Source organism: Triplophysa dalaica, chromosome 6 (assembly GCF_015846415.1).
Source record: "Triplophysa dalaica isolate WHDGS20190420 chromosome 6, ASM1584641v1, whole genome shotgun sequence".
Taxonomy (NCBI): domain Eukaryota; kingdom Metazoa; phylum Chordata; class Actinopteri; order Cypriniformes; family Nemacheilidae; genus Triplophysa; species Triplophysa dalaica.
This window is the reverse complement of record NC_079547.1, coordinates 7,649,147-7,667,723: the sequence shown is the minus strand read 5'-3', so window position 1 is coordinate 7,667,723 and position 18,577 is coordinate 7,649,147. Positions and strand designations below refer to the sequence as shown.

Sequence of the window (18,577 nt, the reverse complement as noted above, 5' to 3'; positions counted from 1 at the left end):
AATTTTGAACACAACTGTATAGACTGTCACAGTTTCAAAGCCACACGATTTACTATGTTTAAGTGACTTTTATTCGGCAAGTTGACATGGGAGGATTAATATTTCAAGTTGGACACATTAGTCCTTCTGGGCTAATATAAATACAATCTTAAAACATTTCTTAATCATTTATTTCTCAATAACCAATGTAATTTACAGTGGACTGTACTGTAGTATATTACAATACCACCATACTTTGCACATACTAATACAGTATTCTGTATTGTGAATTATACTGTAAAAATACTGTAATATACTTATCTACTATGTTAAATGCCATATAGTTAATTTTAAACTATACTTGCATTTCTAATAATGTATTTGTCTTTCAAAAGTAACACAGTTTAAAAGAACTTGCTTTACAGTTTCAGAGTTTCTTTGTATAGAAAAATCAAATGGGAGAAAATAATGTGTCTAAAAGATCGTCTGAGTGACTAAAATGTTCATGATTATAATTAGCCTTTGCAGTAACATTACATCTTTTCAAAACATCACAAATTTTTGCAGCAATAATTGTGTGATATAATAATTTAGTCCTAATCATCATAAAAAAGAAAACAGGCAATGTAAATACGACACCACAAACCATTTCAATGTAAAATTTTATTAACTTGTTTCAAAGTAAACCAAACCTAATAAATAAGTTTCAATATCATGATTTTATAAAAAAAGTAAAACAAACCTTGTTTTTACATATATGAACCATAGCATCTCACTTTACAAAATCATACAAAAATAGACACTGAAACATCAGAATTTGCTCCATAGCTGTCAATCAAGATTTAAGGCAAATTTTTATGAACACAAATTTTTAATCGGTATCTACAGTGGCGGAAAGTTTAGGAATATGACCCGGGCGAGGACGGAACCTGGGGCTTCCATCAGCACAGCATCTCAACAATTCGGCGTCCATCACTGCTCTGATGACCTAAGGGAAAGTAATATTCACCTTCAGTCGACTCAGGCTGACTAAAGATAAATACAGTTAAAGGCCATAGTCAGTTGTTAGTTTGTAGGAGGGGTCACAGATGATTGTTGAGGAGGACTTCTATCGTTACTCCAAATCTTGTAGGTTGATGGTGCTGCCAGTGAACTGGGAGTTATCAGAGCCATTTTCATCTTCTGTCATAGCTGTGGGTTCCTGCAAGTAAACATATTTAATACTTAAAAATGGTTTAAAAATATGTCTTTCCACATTTTAAACCTATAACATATAGCATATTACACAACTCTAGCTCCCAACAAGCAGTCATGTACAGATAAGAGAATACAGCGACACACCGGCTCCATCTCGATAGTGTTGAATCTCATTGGTTCTCACATCAGTGTTGTGGAATTGAGTCTCATGACTTGCGACTCAATAAAATCAAAAAAGACTTGTGACTTGACTTAGACTTGAACACTATGACTCTGCAAGTCTTTATATATTTTAAAGCCAAACATCAAAGTTGTGATCACGGTTGGCTGTTCTATGAAGTGGATCACACAGGTAAATGCTGTGCACGCTTTTATCAAAACACTTGTCATTTATCAAAAAATTTCAGTGTTTTAAACCACAATGTTTATTTTATAATTCAGACACAAAGAACTTAAATTAGACAAGTGCTAGTAAACGGTTAATAATACAATATGTTAAAACGCAAAATAGTTGTACATATGTTTAAACATAAATATCAGAAAATCCTCATTTCTGTGCATGCGTGGTAGCTCTCGTAAGCATGAGAATAAAGGTGCGGTTTCTCGAACAGGGCTAAAGCCTAGTCCCAAACTAACTTCAATGTCAGAGGTGTCTTAATCGAAAACCATTTACACTGACATTTCTTTAAATATATTGTCTAAAGAGGAACACCAATAACGTTTTTTGTAAAAAGTTTTTTATTTATTTAACTAAGGCCTGGGCCTGGTTTAAAATAGTCCCTGTCTGGGAAACCCCCCTAAAATCTGTTTTATGAAACATGCCGTTTAGAAGCTCATAGAAGGTATTTTTGTGATGATTTCAACTTGTTTGCTAGCCTCCCTACATGCATTCAATGTGCACAATATCTAAGGTGATTGCTCTATCAAACTAGCTAACGGTTGCTATCATGATCACTTGTTCATTCTGTGCAATCCAAAGCATACAGCATTACAATTTTGGTTGACAGTCATAACAAATTTCTTGAATACAAGCTCTATATCTTTGAAAAGAGTGAACAATTTCTTACAACTAAAAAAAACATTGCCCAGGCATTAGTATGCCAGAACATATTTCTTACTTTCTATAGTCTCTATGATGTTAAAATATGGTATGATAGTCGATGCATATTTTACATGATAATTAATCCCAAAATAAAATTCCTTACATTATTGATTCACCTTAATGTTGTTCAATTAAGTTATTAATTTAGTTTTTTGGTGTATACAAATTTGTTTTGGGAAAGTTGATAATTAATTTACAACAATAAAACAATTAATTTATAAAAGGTTCCGTTTAATGAAAATTGCATTCTGTTTGTGAGAAAAAATATATTATTCAAGATCAAAAGAACAACATTTCTATAACTTAATTTATACCTTAATACCATCTTCTACAGTATATTATTATAAGAACAAAGAATATTACAGGTATAGGGGTCAGACCAAAAATTTGCATGGTTAGAATAGCTGGTGTGTCCCATACAGTAGAGCTGTTAGATTCTGGATAAATTAAGAATCACGATTTTTTTGTTTCAAATAGAGATTGCGATTCTTTTACGATTCTAAATGATGACTAAAAGTAATACATCATTTACTAGAGGTTCTAACAATATTTAGGTATGTAATATGTAGGCTTCAAAATTGTTACATATTTCATGGTTAACTGTAATGAGATAATGAGTAGCTCTACCATACAGCTACTGTCTATAAGCAGTATCTTCAGTCAGGTACTAATCGGTTTTAACTCGAGACTTGCATGCAAAGACTTGGTCCCACCTCTGTCTCAAATTCTCCTGATACTGGATATTCTGAACGTATTGGATGCAGTTCTCTTATCTATAATCAAACTGTAAAGCAACGAATCTCGGCTATTAGATCATAATATTATTGGTTAACATAATATAATATTTTATTAGATGTTATATACAGTAAAAAAGTCAAAGCTTTTCATTTGTAGATTTAAAAAAAAGTGGTTTAAATGCTCTTGTGCTTTTAATTCCGCAGCTCTTGTTTACTTGAATATTTAAGGCAGTCTCGCCCTGTCATATATGGAGACGGTGTTGGCATAGGATTCCATGTACTGATTGTCTATTGGTTGTATGCCTTCTTCTGATGTAAAGAACTCGGATGTATATTGCACACCATTTAGTAGGGTTAATAAACACAATAAAGCTTGAGCACATTCTAGCCACTGAAAAAAATCCTTATGTAATGCAATGGCTATGAGTAATGCAGTATGAACCTGTAAAATGTTGACTGGCAGATCTACGGTGAGCTGAGAGTGCGAACATGAGGTCTGGGAAGTCAGCTGGAATGCCAAGGCTCCATCAGCGGCAGGGTCATCCTGAAACAAAAACACACAAATCAGTATACTGAACCCTGGAGTCTTGCATTGAATTGCACTAGAATTGCATCTGACTAAGGAAGGAATATCTGATCTTGTGGGAGATTTGTGCATATTTGCCAGTGCATATAATTGAATCCGAGCCTATTCTTTTGCATAAAGGCTCAAAAATGACACCAAGAAATAAAATGCCATGCATCTTCTTACCTGCAGCAGCTGGATCTGGACAAATTGCGCACCAGTCACCGGATCCCGTATGGGCATGTCACCATTTCCTGTAGCGGTTCCCTCTCTAAAATGAGCACTTGAAGTGGTAGGCTGAGCAGAGCTGGTGCTCTTGGCGATTTTCGTCTTTCTTTGGCCAGTCTGTGACGTACATGTGGAAGAATCTGGGGCTTTCTGTTTCCTCCTCTTGGCAAGCTGAATGGCCCTGTAGTCCGTGCGTGCTGATCCACTGCTCTCCTAATACCATAAAAATAATCAAAATTAAATTCATTTTCACACTTCCAGGTCAATAAATTGGTAAAGAACTAAAAACGCTAAAAAAAGGTAAGTTCTACAATAACTAACCATAGCAGGACAGGGGGTGATGGAAGACATCTCTGTGGTCTTCTGCCCACAGTACGATCCATTGTGGCTGGGGAACACAAACGGACACAACGCCTTACTGCCTTCTGATTGGACCATGACCTCCACCCTGTTCAACAACGGGCTGACTGCCGTCTCACCGCCTGCTAGGTCAGCCTTGGTCTGAAGAGAAAGTAACTCTGGTACCTGGGACCCTGCCAGAGCCATCGAAGATGCAAGAGGGGTAGAAAAAGAAGGTACAAGAGAAGAATTTAGCGCTGGAGTGAGGGCCGAAGTCAGGGAGGAAAGAGAAGGAGTGAGTGAAGAAGAGAGGGATGGAGCTAGAGTTGACGGTGATTCTGCAGTCAAGGCATTGCAGGAGCTCAGAGCGTGGAGTGGTTCTGATGATGAAGTACTTTGGATAGCCAGAGCTGTCAGTGTTCCCAGCTCTTCAGGGTTGACTGTTTGTCCATCATCCAAATGCAACATTCCATGGGGCAAAACACCTCCGGCTCCCCCAGTGGCCAATCCTGGATCTAATACATGTACCCCCATATCTTGCCCGGTTGCTAAAATCAGGGGATCCACAGTCTTTGCGCTGGTAACAGCTTGTCCAACTGTGGCTGAATCTATTGTCAGGATTCCAGTGTTGATCAGAGCCATGTCCATGGAGAAGGACGTGGGCCCCGAGTTGCTTCCAGGCCCAGCAGATATAGCTGTGGTTGATGGACATGCGGGGACACTGGAGAAGAGAGATGACAAGTCCAGACTGCTCAGTTCTGCTCCTGCGGGGCCTGGAGAGGCACTTACCATCTGTGAAGTGCTTGTAAGCTCACTGCTGGGGGTGAGAGTAGCAGCGCTGTCCAACTGATTCAAAACATCTGAGGGAAGAGATACAGTAAACAATCAACGTTACCAAACTTCATGATTTTTAACCCTAAATATTGCTCCACAGTACTGAAGTGTATACCTGGACTGAGACTGTGGTGTTTAAGCATGTGCGTCTTGAGGCTGCTGCGTGATGAAAAGTGTTTGGTGCACCCGGACACAGGACAGCGACTCCTCAGAATCACTCCATCCTGCCTGTGCTTCTTAGAATGGATGTAGAGACTACTGCGAGCTGAAAATTTAGCATCACAACCTGTACATTTACAAAGAAAACATGATCAATTGGTTTAATCCAAAGGTGGTGTAGTGGAGAAAAAACAGACCATGGTTTTATCAAGAAAATGTTGTAGCAGTGACAGGAAAATCTAAAAGCATCTGTCATTTTGCAGATTACACTGAGGGTACACGAAACAGCCTGATGGGGTTTACCAGAATGTGGTTGCGAATGGCCAGAGAGGGACGCCACACCCAGGATGCGATCGCAAATTAATATAAGTTATGACTTTTTCTTCTTTGACTAAAAATCAAAATCTTTAAACGTCTTTAAAATTGTGTTCACAGGTTTCACATGACGCTTTAAAAAAAATGTTAGTTGATCACTTGGAATGGATTTTTTGTTTAAATGCAGTATTCATTCACATCAGTATATGCAAAGCATAACCAATTAAAGCTGTTTTTTAAAACCAAAGTTATCTATATTTATTATTTAGATTTATTCATGTTTCTTTCGTTGTAATATGATAAAGTAACACACTATTAGATAATTACAGCAGTCCAGTTGTTAATGTAATCGACATTAAAGATACTGACCTTCAACAGGGCATTCAAATGGCTTTGTGCCAAGGTGTGTAATACTGTGGCCCTTCAGGTGTTCAGCCCGTGTGAAAGATTTCCCACAGCCTTCCTCTGGACATGCAAATCGCCTGTCGTCATTGTGCTTCCTGAAAAACAGTTGGATAGAAACCTCTTAAACGGACAATTCACCCAAAAAGGAAAATTCTGTCTTCATTTACTCGCCCTAAAGTTGTTCATAATCTGAAATTTCATACATTAGTATCTGTGAAAAGTTAACCCATTAAATACATTTCATTGCCATATTACATTCGAAACGCAATAAATGTATAAATAAGAAGAAACGTTAATAAAAACAGAATAATTTCAAAGGTAAACGACTAAATACAGCTTATGCATGAAGGATATAGTTTATCTAAACTAGTTGGTTTCTTTTTTTATTATTAAATAGAATTATATTTGTCCACATAAAATGCAGAGTTTACCGGACTTCTATTTTGGCAGATTGTCGGAAGATCCTTATTTTTTATTATGTCTGTTTCTTCACTACAATTTCGTGAACTAAACTCTCAGTGCAACTCATGTGTTCATGTCCTCATAAAGTCATAAATTATTTGTTTGTTTTTAAATCGACATGTATTAATAAAGGTTTGGAATAACTTGAGGGTGTTTACATTTTGGGGTGAACTATCACTTTAATCTTCTGCTTCTCACCTTTTGTGCCGGAGTAGTTTTGACATGCTGGTGAAGGTCCACCCACAGGAATCAGAATCGCAAACAAAAGGTCTCTCCCCTAAATTTTATTGTAAAAAAAAATCACATGAGAATATTAAAGAAAACAGGTGTGACGTAACTTTATGTCCAGTCTCTGGGTGTGTTTTTGTACCTGTGTGACTACGTAGGTGTATTTTAAGGCGACAGGCCTTGTCATATCGCTTATCACAGCCAGGATAAGTGCAGGAAAACTGGCCCATTTCTCTGAAGTGGGTTCTGTTGTGGGAGAACAGTGCACTGAAGGTGATGAAAGTCTTCTCACATCCTTAGAGGGCACAAAAACAGACATGTAATACTGCATTACTTTCGGCTTATTTGGTTACTGATAGCAAACACCATTCAAACTCACCTGGGAATTCACACTTATGTGGTCTCTCGGGTTCAAAGTGTGTCCTCTGATGATTAGCGAGACGTGTGGCGGTACGAAACCTCTCGCTACATACTTCACAGGCAAATGCATTTTCCTGCTCGTGTGCTTTAACATGAGCTTTAAGATTGTAGACCGTAGTGAAAGAGCGACCGCAATTTACCCATTCACATTTAAAAGGCCGCACTTTGTCGTGAGACTGCAGGTGCCTTTTGAGTTTGTAAGACGTTGTGAAGGACCACCCACAACCCTCCAGTGTGCACTTAAAGGGACGCTGGTCATCTGTGTGCAAGACCAAGTGAATTTTGAGGCTTTGCCGGGTGTCAAAAGTGCTAGAGCAATCCGGTTGTGGACATTGATACTTTACAACTGAACCTTTCTTGGCCAAACTTGTTGCCGCTAAAAGGTTTATAGGCTGTAGCTCTTCTTCAGATGTAACTGTTTTACCTTGTGTATTCTGACACATAATACTTCCATAATCTATCGTACAAACTGTTCTTGCCTCTTGCTTGACTGATGGACATGAGTCAAGAGTAACACCCATTTCAGAGAGAGAACAGTCATCAGCTAAAGATAACTCTAGGTCACTGCTGACTAGTCCGGCTTTCGGATCACTTTGCTGACCGGAGACAACATTGCTGATTTTACCGATGGATTTACTTCCCCCGTCGTAGTTGAGCAGCACAAGGTCCTCGTTGTCTTTCATCCCCAAATGTTCTTTTAGGCTTAGAATTTTATCCTCCTTGTATGCGAAGCCTTCCGGTGGGGCGGCTAAGGTCAATATTCCATTTTCAATAGTTACAATGATGCTTTGATTGTTGATCATGATTGTCCCAGAATACGTTTCATGCACCGGCTCTGAAGAACCGTCAATGTCCCCGTTACTGATGGACTCCTGACCAGACAAATTGATGAAGTCCATGTCAGTTGCATCAGTAGCAACCCTGTTCTCTGGTACAAAAGTAGTGCCAGTCATTTTTGCAGGGGACGCGATTTGATCGCTCCCAGAGTCCTCTGATAGTATCTGATATTGATTTTCTGATTCAAGACATGCCCTTACAGTTTGGTTTATTCTTTCAGACGTGCTACTGCTATCGCTAGACATATGCATAGAATTCGATGACGTTTTGGTCACGCTCTCGTCTGTATCTGAAAGGAACGCGAACGTCTTTGATTTAGACATGGAAAATCCATTCTCTTCTGCTTTACAAGGCAAGGTCACATCTCGATCCTTATTATCGTTTTCTTTATGCAGTATGTTGAAAACTGCGTAGAGTTCCTCCAAGTTCTTGCTAGACAAGGAAGCGGTTTTGTTAAGAGTCCTCTCGGGAGTGTGGCTTTGTTCACAGCTCTCCGGGTCTAGGAGGGGGTGCGCCATTTGCAGATCGCCGTCCTCATGTTCAACGGCCCTCTCGAAGTCTGAGGGTAGCAGTTGTAGTTCGTTTAACGCCTTCTGCTTGTTAGAAATCACGTCTCTGAGCTCGGCATCTGCGGGTTGAAAATCACCTTTCTTTCCGCGGCTGTTTTGAAGTGACAGTCTGCCATTTTCCATCAACTGAAGCGGAGATGACCTGGCCCGGTTGTTGTTGTCGTCGCTTTCCAAGCCGATCGATTCGGAGAGATCTGAGATCGCATTTTCAGTTTGACGTGCGCTTGCAAAAGTCTCCGAAGCTGTTCCCTGCTGAGAAAATAAGGCGTGAAGCGGGGCGCCATGTTGGTAGTTAGTGTTTTGGCTGTCAGTAAGCCCCTGGATTTCCATCTTTGTGTCCCTGTAGCAGCAGTACATTAAGGCCCGCCCATCACATTAGAGTGAATCTTCCTGATAGGCCGGTATAACATTACGTCTACTCAAGTACACTTTTTTCTCAATGTTCAGGAATGTTTATCATTTTCGTGACTCGTTGTCCAGTTCACTTACTTATACTCTGCATTTATTCTGCGATGACGTACTTGTGTAGTTTTTGTGATGATCATTACTCTCATTCATACATGCTAAACATCCGGTACGCCACAAACTGAAAATACATTTCCGGGTTCTTCAGGCAAATGTCATTTCAAGTACCACAACTCTTTAGTACATATATATTGAACCATCTGTTTATAAAGAAAGGAAATAAACATGCGTTATGGATGTTGCAAAAAGGACCCCTGCATTTGTAGAATTTCTATGAATTGATGTACACACCTGAAGCACTAACAAATGGAGAAGGGATGGCTCTTGATATGTATAGAAATAGTTAGGCCTAATTTATTTTATGAGGCAAATTATGAGGACGAATATGTACCGTTATGGATGTGACAATCCTGGCACTAATCTGATGGAAAATCATGCACTAAAAATAAAACATAAAACAAATGCTTAAAAACTTTGAGACATCACATGGGTATTTGAACCACCAAATGTTTACTACTGTTACATGACTGTGCTATCATTACTGTTTTATCAGTATAATAAAAACATTCACCTTTGCATGGAATTGACTATACATAGACATAAGAAATATAGCCTAGAAGTATTTTAGTTCTATGTCCGCTAGGAGGCAGCAACTCATTAGAAACCTGCTTGAGCCAATTGGCGGCACACCAAGGACACTGTTAAGAAAATGAATGTGTTATGGATGTGACAAAAATGGAGGCACGTTTTTGAAGAGACACATACCTTGTAGCATTTCTGTCAATTAAAATGTCCAAACTGTTAGTCTTTAACATTGATATCTATAGGCCTGACATAATTTTAAAAGTTTTTTAAAGGGTACACTTTTTAAAAAAAATAGGCATTACTTAGCCTAAACATACTTTTTTTAACTTAATTTTATGAAAAATGGTGCTTAGGTTATAAATTGACACAAATGCTTAAAAAATTATTGAATGCAACTTACAAATAAAAATAGGTGGCATGAAAAATGTTTTTAAAATGTAATTCATTATTTAAAAAAAATTATGCCTTTCACTCTGTGCATGTTCAAAGAGTGATTCACACAGGTCTTTTGAAGGCAGTAAAACTGCTGATAAAAATGTTCATATACAGCCTCAGCACATCAACAGAATAAATTAACTAGAAATCATTCGATCTACTCTGATTCATTCTTTATGAAAAATTAACGTTAGATGCCATAAAATAACCATTATTGGTTCCCCAGAGGACCATTTGCTGATAGGCGCTCTTAAAAACAAATTCTTCCTTACATTTTTATGATCTAAGAATAATTTTCCAGAAAGCTTACGGGTGTTCTTAATGGAACCATTTAGCCAAAAATTGTTGTTCTATGACTGTAAAGCACCTTTTTGTTTCCAGTATCATGCAATGATCAATTTCTAAGAATTGAATCTCCCAAAATAAAGACTCTTCTAGCTGATCAAGCACTTCAGAGGAAATGGTCTGTTAAACACTATTTAGTTAGCAGAGTTTAAAAGATTTGTTACTCAACCCAAGCTACTATTGGCTTGTATTAAAAACGCCCTCTCTCTGCTTTTGTCGGGCAATACTCATATCTCAGAAATTCTGATAAGAATCTGCTCTACAAGTGGAAAATTTTCAAACTCATATTACTGCTTATTTGAGTATTTCTTTTTATCTCCATGGTCTTTTCTATCAGCTCCGGGTTATAATGCTGGTGTGTTTGTCAAGGTTACTGAGACAAAAGAGCCTCTGTAAACTATTGATGTTAAATGTATTAATACATTTTACAGATATTTTGATTCCATGTGCAAACATGTGTCAGTTGACAGAGTTTATTTTATGAAACAAGAAACCCCCAAATGAAAAACTAATGGCATGATATCACATCCAAACAACGACTGACAAAGAACAAACAAACACAATGGGCTTATTTACATTGTTTTAAAACTAGATAACAACATACCTGGGGAAACAATCATCAAGGGACCAACATACAACAGAACTACAAAGGACTACAAAATAAAATAGGAAACGGGAAATAACATAAAAGTCCACAATAACAAGGGAGCAGATCACAATAGTAACAACTGTGGCCTTTCAAATGGGTGTCAATATTTTTACAATATTATCATATGTGCATTAATCATGATTTGATCACAGGTCAGCCATGTTGGTCAAATGTCAGTCATATTTCATTGTGCCAACACTGTGACTCTCCCTGTGACTCCTCAATGTCTCTTCATGTCAGCTTTAGTTAGTTACTTTTTCAACGTTGTGTCTTAAATTTCATAGAACATCTGAATCAATGCTGTCCGACTGACCCAGACATCATTGTTATATCTCCTAAAGAACCTGAAAAAGAGATAAATGTTGAGAAGAGGAAGTAATCCCACTGGATAGCTTTTATTTCAGGTGTTTATGGAGACGAACTGTGGATTAAAAGGGAGATTATGTTTCATAGGCTGTTTGTAGAATGTGTGTGCCATGAACTAAATCTCTCTTGTGTTTTTTTTTTCAAACAGTGCAGTCTAAAGTAGGTACATCTTTTAAATGTAAATAATGTTGTTCATGATATGATCATGCAAGGCACCTCTCTCCAGCTCTCTGACTCAAATCCACAACACAGGACAACCCTTCATTTTAAATGGGATGATCCATGCAAGATCCATGAGTTCAATGCAATGGTTTTACCTATTCATGGAATTGCCCCTGAATATTCCTCAAATAAGACAAATATAACATTTGGACATTAATTACAAATTTTTTGTGTAACCTTGCAAAAGTCCAATTAAATGAATACATCTCAGAAAATTTTGTCGTTATCACTCGATAACAGTTAGCTTTTTAACCTATTCTCGATGGGCTATTTTCATCTGATGATTCAGTACATTTATTCCAGACATTTACAAATTTTCTTAAACAGACTTCTTGACACATAATAGACAAGTGATTCAAAACATCCCAATAATGCGGTACTACACAGGTCTTGCGAGTAAATTCATTCCTTATTAGAGACTTCAGTAATACAAACATCTGCACATCATCAAATTTACTATTAGATTAGGTTGACATTTTCCCACTCTGCAGGTATTGAATCATCATGGTGACATTGCAGCCATGGTTTTTCTCTGCAGTATCCTGGCAACAGCATTGGGTGTATTCTGGTATGGAAAATACTGAAACTCAAAAGGAGCCTAGATTTTGGATAAGGTGAAAAGGGACATAAAGGACAGTCTATGGCTATTGGAGTTTTATTAAGAATGTGTAACCTAAATACCTCAACACACACATAGCTGAACAAGGTAACCATTAACTCCAATTGTAAGTGAGTCTATGTTTCTTATTTTATTTCACTGTAACAAAATATATGAATGTCTGTAAACATTTCATGATCACACTGATTTAATACACCTAAATAAATCCATACGTTTTACATGTTTGCTATTAACCTACATAAAGCATTGTGAACTTAATAGTTCAAAAGCTGTCTTAACTTTTAAGTCAAATCCGATTGGATTTATAAGTCAAGGAATATCTGACGACAGGCCATTTGCAGTTGGCAGATCTGAAAGTACTTCGGTGTGAGTTTCCTGAAAAATAATACACACCTTTAGAACGTTCGTCAACCAATCAGAATGTAGCACTAAACAGCCCCGTGGTATAATAAAATAAACAAATTGAATATTTCTAAGGCAGCATTATAGATCCTGCCAATGCACATTAGAGCGCCACCCTCAGATTCAATGACGTAAGTACACGAGACCTTAGTCAAAGGTCTTCTGAGTGTTCAGTCATTGAAATCATCTTGCTTTGGTGATTTCCTGCACTACTTTTTTCTACTTTCGATTTCTATGTCGCTTTATTTGAAAGACTGCACCAAATTCATGAATGCACCGCATCACGCCAGGATCCGCCCAAGAAACAGCAGCACCTATAAATGAAGTGCACTCTCCTCCACCACTGTTCACGTAGGCAGGCAGCGATTAACAGCAGCTCTCGTACGGAAAGATCCTTCGCTTGTTTGCACTGAAGGACCTCGGACTGAAACATCTGATTTTATATTGAATATAGGGTTTGACAGGTATTTCGTATAGGTCTGTTGTTCTCCTTGGATTTCTACTGATCCAGTTGCATCTCAGGACACAGGCTATAGATGACAGCATTCTGTGCATCATTGGATTGTATTAAGTGGTGAGGGAAAAGGAGAGCGTTTGACATTTTAACAACGAACTTCTTTGCTTTGACCAGGCGCAACATTTAAATAAAGGCAGGCTGAATAGACACTTTACCTGACAACCATGTTGGTAAGTTTTTGTGCTTTGATGACATTGATATGGGGACTGCCCAGCTGCTCTGCTTCTTTCGTGCCCTGCGAGCCGTGCGATCAGAAGACGATGTCTATGTGTCCTCCCGTACCGGCTGGTTGTCAGGTGGTGAAGGAGCCCGGATGCGGCTGCTGCTTGACCTGCGCGCTGACCAAAGGGCACGCGTGTGGAGTCTACACGGGCACATGCGGAGAGGGATTGCGCTGCTTGCCTCGGAACGGGGAGGAAAAACCACTTCAGGCGCTGCTTAACGGCAAAGGGGTTTGCATGAACGAGAAATCATATAAACCACATATTATTCTAAAAGGTACGTTTTATAGATTCTTGGATGTAGGAAAAAGTTGACAATGCGAGTCTGTATCTCTTTTCGTTTATTGCCATTTGTACAATACGTGAACGTAGGCTACAAGAACAAGAAAGATAACCATTATTTGTATCTCTCGAATATGCGATTGTAGACGGTGTTAGGCTATATAAAAACTTTATATAACATTTAAAGTGTTCCTTACTCTACAATTTGTGCTGCGTGCAATATGTGCAAATACAATTTAGAACTGGCAATTTTAGTTTGGAAATCTGTCTAATCTACAGATTTTTTGCCAGCGAAAAATTAAATAAAAGATCATAGTAAACAATTTATGCAAACCGGTATGTTTCCAAATAAGGAAAGTTCTCTTTTGGTATACCTATTAATAATATTTAAATTATTTTAAATCTCAGTAGACAAGGGTCTACTGAGATTTTAAATAGTATAATGAGATCTTAAATATTAATTCCGATTATAAATATTCAGATTTCATATTGCAGTGCAAAATTGACGTGTAGTTTCATCTTTAAAAAATAACTTAAAGGTTGAGTTAATTCAAAGTAAATAAAATCTTAGTTATTGCACGAATGTGATACAAAATTGTAATGTAAATTTGTATTTTAAATTGAATTAACAATTTTTTAGGCGACCAGGTAACTCAACTTTTCAAGTTAAAACAACAAATAATTTTAACAGTGTATACTATACATCCTTTTTATTCACTTTATGTAAGATTACAACTATATTTTATTTGCTCTCTGTCTTATTAAAAAGTTGAATCAATGGGCATGCTGTTCATATACATTAGGCCTACATATATTTTGAAATGATTGACCGAACCAGAAACTCAAGATTAGCATGAGGTAAAACTTTGCCTATTGACTCACTGGCAACATTTAGATTGTATTGTCAATGTTCTCTGCTGGTGTTGCCATGCTGTTAGTAAAAAATAATATAATCAGCTTGTGCTCTTATGTGTAACATACTTAGTACAGCTCTTGGCGTGCTTTTGTTGTGGTTTCTGTTTAGATGTTGAGTCAAAGGACGACCGGGTTTCAGCGTTAAGAGAGGATTTGCTTTCCCAGGCCAAGGTTCCAGTTTTCCCAAGAGACAACATTAACAGCAAAAAAGCTCAGGCCATGCAAAAAGACAAGACAAGACAGCAGTCTAAACTGAGGACCATGGGCCATGTGAAATATTCCCCTTTTGCTATGGACAAACACCAGTCTGCGATTGTAAGATTGTTTAAGGCTTGATATCAGTGAAATAGTACAAATGTAATGTATTTATTGTGTTATCCTCTGCTTGCTCAGCAACAGGCAAAATAGAAACAGGGCAAACTTACTTTTCGCATCATGCTCGAGCCTTTCAAAGTCTTTTTTGAATCCAAAGAGTTCTTTCTTCAAAAGAGATGTAAAATGTTTCATAAATGGCAACAATCCTTTTCCAATCGTGACATTGATATCTAAAAAAAATTGTCCTTTTATAAGATGTGCATATATTGCACATTTAAAATGACTGAAATACAGCATGTTAAATAAGTTTGCAAAGTCATTCATTGCAGACTTGCTTTCCATCGTGTTGGAAATCAACATGATCAGCAACTCCTCTATCATCTTATTCAGAGTTACCCACTTGTACTGAAAATACAGACTTTGTTGTTTATGTGCTCAGAATTCATAATTACAATATTTTTAACTCTGTTTTCATACTGCACCCGCAAATAACATATGGAAATATATGGAGTATATAATAAAATTAAAGTAGCTGAGTCAACAATTAGATGACAGGCACATGTCTCTCTTGCATTATGCTTTTGCATCATTGAACATAAACACAACATAAGCTGAAACATACAGAAGAATATCAAATGGAGACAATCTTCTGTTTTTTTTGCTTCTGAGATAGTTTAGGAGGATGCTACATAAAACCAATTTATCAAAGGCATGTTAATACCCTCTCTAGTTGATTATGATGCTGGATCTATTCTAGAATGTTCTTTGGCAAACTGTATTGCCAAATTTGGGTAAATGTGAAAATTTTGCTGCCAAAATTGGCTGAAATGTAGATTTATTAGATACTGAATCCCAAGTTTAACACTTCAGAAAAGTGGAATTTAATCTTTATATTAATGCTAATTATCCTTAGTCTTGTTCCTATGAAATTGCAGTGAAAATTATTTGGGGTACATCTAATGTTTAACACCTTTCATTGTCAGTTCTTCTTGTTTTCCCATTTCTTTGGTTGCTGTAGGGTCCATGCCGAAGGAAGCTAGATGAAATTGTCCAAAGGATGAAGGACACCTCCAGAGTCATGGCTCTTTCACTCTACCTGCCCAATTGTGACAAAAAAGGCTTTTTCAAGCGCAAACAGGTTAGCTCTGCACTTCAGCACTTTTATAATATGCTTAGCTATCGGAAAGTATTCTTTGCTATAAACATCTTGGCTGAGGGCAAGATCAGTTTACATTTCTTTGTCCGTGCCTTTCACAGTGTAAACCATCCAGGGGGCGTAGACGGGGCATCTGCTGGTGTGTGGATAAGAATGGAGTTCAAATGCCAGGGACTGACTACAGCGGAGGTTACATCCAGTGCAAAGACCTCGAGAACAACAGAAGCAACGAGTGAGACAATTTGTTCACGTATGACAGGGCCATAGACTCACCATTGTCTGCCATATTAGGTCAATTGAGTGTCATCCCTTATTTTTAAACATATGTCCTAATGACAGAATCCGTCTAGACACTACCATTCACAAGAATCACTGCAAAGGTTGTATGTTTTTAAAATAAATCATGAAAGTAATGATACATTAAACTCATCAAGAATCGCAGTCAAGATAATACGTTACAAATGACTATTTATATAAGATACTGTATAATGGTGGGACTTTATTTGTAAATATAATCTCATAAATTATAAAAATTTAATCTATCTGTAAATATATCAGAATGAAGTGTTCCAAAGCTATGTGTAATAAAGAACTGTAATATGTTCAACAAACTTGGAACTACTTCATAAATTATTAGGAAGTAATAAACTTCTGAACATAAATCAGCCAATAAAATTGAAGCATTTAACAACACTGTGGTATACATGTAAAATTGAACAAACTTCATTCTTGCTGGTTAATATTTTGTTCATCTAAGAATCTTAATGGAGCTGTGCAGAGCTTTCCAACTGTTTATTGAAATATTATATTTTATTCTATAGCACTTCTGTGGTGTGGTTGGCTTGTGGGTCTTTTTTTTACTTATCAAACTGTTTTCATATGTAACAAAAAGAATGAAATAACAATCAGCGGCATGTGCGGCACAGTTATACAATAAGTAGCTCAGTGTTAAGGCCATTGCAATACTTTATTGAAGATTAACTTTGACCATTGACCAATCAGCATCAAGAACAGTAAATATATGTTTTATAATAATTAGAGATCCATTGGTACTAAATTTCTCCACCGATAGGAGATTTAACAAAGTGATTGCTGCAGATGTCAATAGCCTTTCCGAAGATTAAGTTAATGTTTCTTAACTTTCTGAATGTTATTAATAATGATCGGATCATCAAAATAGCTTTTTTTCTGCAGATACTGATTATTGGCTGATAGATCGGAGAATCTCTAAAAATAATGTATTTGACTGCTTTTTGATCAGTTACTAGTTACCTTGGTAAACGGAAACATCAGTTTAATTGAAAAAACCCGAAAACGTTTTGCAAAATGATTCCAAAGGTCTGAAAAGTAGTGTATGTATCCATGCACCTTTAAACACCTCAGACAATTAGCACCAGTAATCAAATCCTGTAGTTATCTTAAAAATCACCTGTCACAATAAAATAAATTGTGTTTTACTATATATCTCAAAATCAATGTTTATTTCTTGGTATGATTTTATCATTAAGGTTGGAATGTATTTGAAGTTTTTTTCCCCACTGTATCCTAAGCTTATCAATAATCTTACAAAAAAGCTAGATGCATTTGATTTTAGTTATTTTGCACACAAGTGTTCAATTTGAATGAGTTGCTTGAATGTATTCCACTACTTTGCTCCAGATTTGAGGTAATACGCTTACTGTCCTGAATTATCACCTAGCCAATAAGAATACAACTCAGTTCATATTATTAAAGTACATTTGAATAAAATGAAAGAAATCTAGAATAATCAGCTTTTCCTCTGCAGAAATGTTGGGTCTGCAGAAAAGTCTCGATAACTTTCCAAGTAGTAAGGGAGAGCAAATATTTACATACATTAACCAACCAGCCATCTCCTCTTCTCATTCCCAGTCTTTATCTCTTCAGGGTCTTCTTATCTCAGTATTTTTTTTGTATCTTTACATTTGGTTTTCAATAAAGGCACAAACACCAAGATGTGACCTTTTGTATTCAGAAGTATAGATTTAAACTTCAAGCTCTTTAAGGAAGACATGGTGAAATCAAAGTGTTTTGTAGGTCCTTCCCCACAGAATGATTTTCAAATAACAATTTATAATTAATAAATTAATAATCATTCAGATGACTAAAATAATAATGTTTTTTGTCAATTCATAATTGTTCTCAATTGTCCCTGAAGAATCTGTTTATAGAATTGTGGGAATCGGCACTGTAGAGCTGCATAAGCATATGTGCTTAATATAAATAATACCACATAATACCTCAGATTGACCCATACTTTTGATCAAAATATCTGATTTCTTCTGGTAAAACTCTACGCTTAGGTGGGCTTGATCTTGTGTGAAACATCAATGCGATCTGCAAAGCAGACCAGTGTGACAAGCTTTGCAGGGCAGGGCTGTAGAATAGGAAAAAATGACTACCGTCCAAAACTGACTTAAAAATACAAGTACTATGGTATATTTTTCATTTAAAATATCTTATTCTACTCACTTCAATACCTTTCAAATCAAGTTGAATATAGAGAGGTAAAGTGCATTGTATGACATATCAGTGTGTAATATTTAATTTGTGTCTTTTATTCTTTCTATTTTGTAAAGACAAAGCATTTGTTTAATAAATAAATATTATTCTATACAAATAAATGGGAAATTTATTGTATCAGAGCACAGTCTGTATATTAATATTAATTTTAATTAAGAATTTTGAT

At 36.7% G+C, this 18,577-nt stretch overlaps 2 protein-coding genes across 3 annotated transcripts; one reads left to right on the top strand and one right to left on the bottom strand.

The window, feature by feature from the left end:
• Window positions 1-627: 627 nt before the first annotated feature.
• Window positions 628-8,798, bottom strand: si:dkey-156n14.3 (zinc finger protein ZXDC). Its single transcript, XM_056751120.1, has 9 exons — window positions 6,930-8,798; window positions 6,693-6,845; window positions 6,521-6,599; window positions 5,825-5,955; window positions 5,097-5,267; window positions 4,130-5,007; window positions 3,767-4,021; window positions 3,458-3,559; window positions 628-1,180 (listed from the first exon to the last, which is right to left on the bottom strand). The coding sequence occupies exons 1-9, from the start codon at window positions 8,731-8,733 to the stop codon at window positions 1,094-1,096; spliced, it is 3,660 nt and encodes a 1,219-aa protein (XP_056607098.1). The 5' UTR covers window positions 8,734-8,798; the 3' UTR covers window positions 628-1,093.
• Window positions 8,799-12,705: 3,907 nt separating this feature from the next.
• On the top strand, window positions 12,706-17,332 carry igfbp5a (insulin-like growth factor binding protein 5a). 2 transcript variants are annotated; one of them, XM_056751559.1, is made up of 5 exons: window positions 12,706-13,151; window positions 13,278-13,479; window positions 14,509-14,714; window positions 15,733-15,852; window positions 15,972-17,332. In XM_056751559.1, the coding sequence occupies exons 1-5, from the start codon at window positions 13,146-13,148 to the stop codon at window positions 16,104-16,106; spliced, it is 669 nt and encodes a 222-aa protein (XP_056607537.1). In that variant the 5' UTR covers window positions 12,706-13,145; the 3' UTR covers window positions 16,107-17,332. The 2 variants fall into 2 exon arrangements, with proteins under 2 accessions (XP_056607537.1, XP_056607535.1); XM_056751557.1 differs by having other exon boundaries at window positions 12,717-13,479.
• The last annotated feature ends 1,245 nt before the right edge of the window (window positions 17,333-18,577 follow it).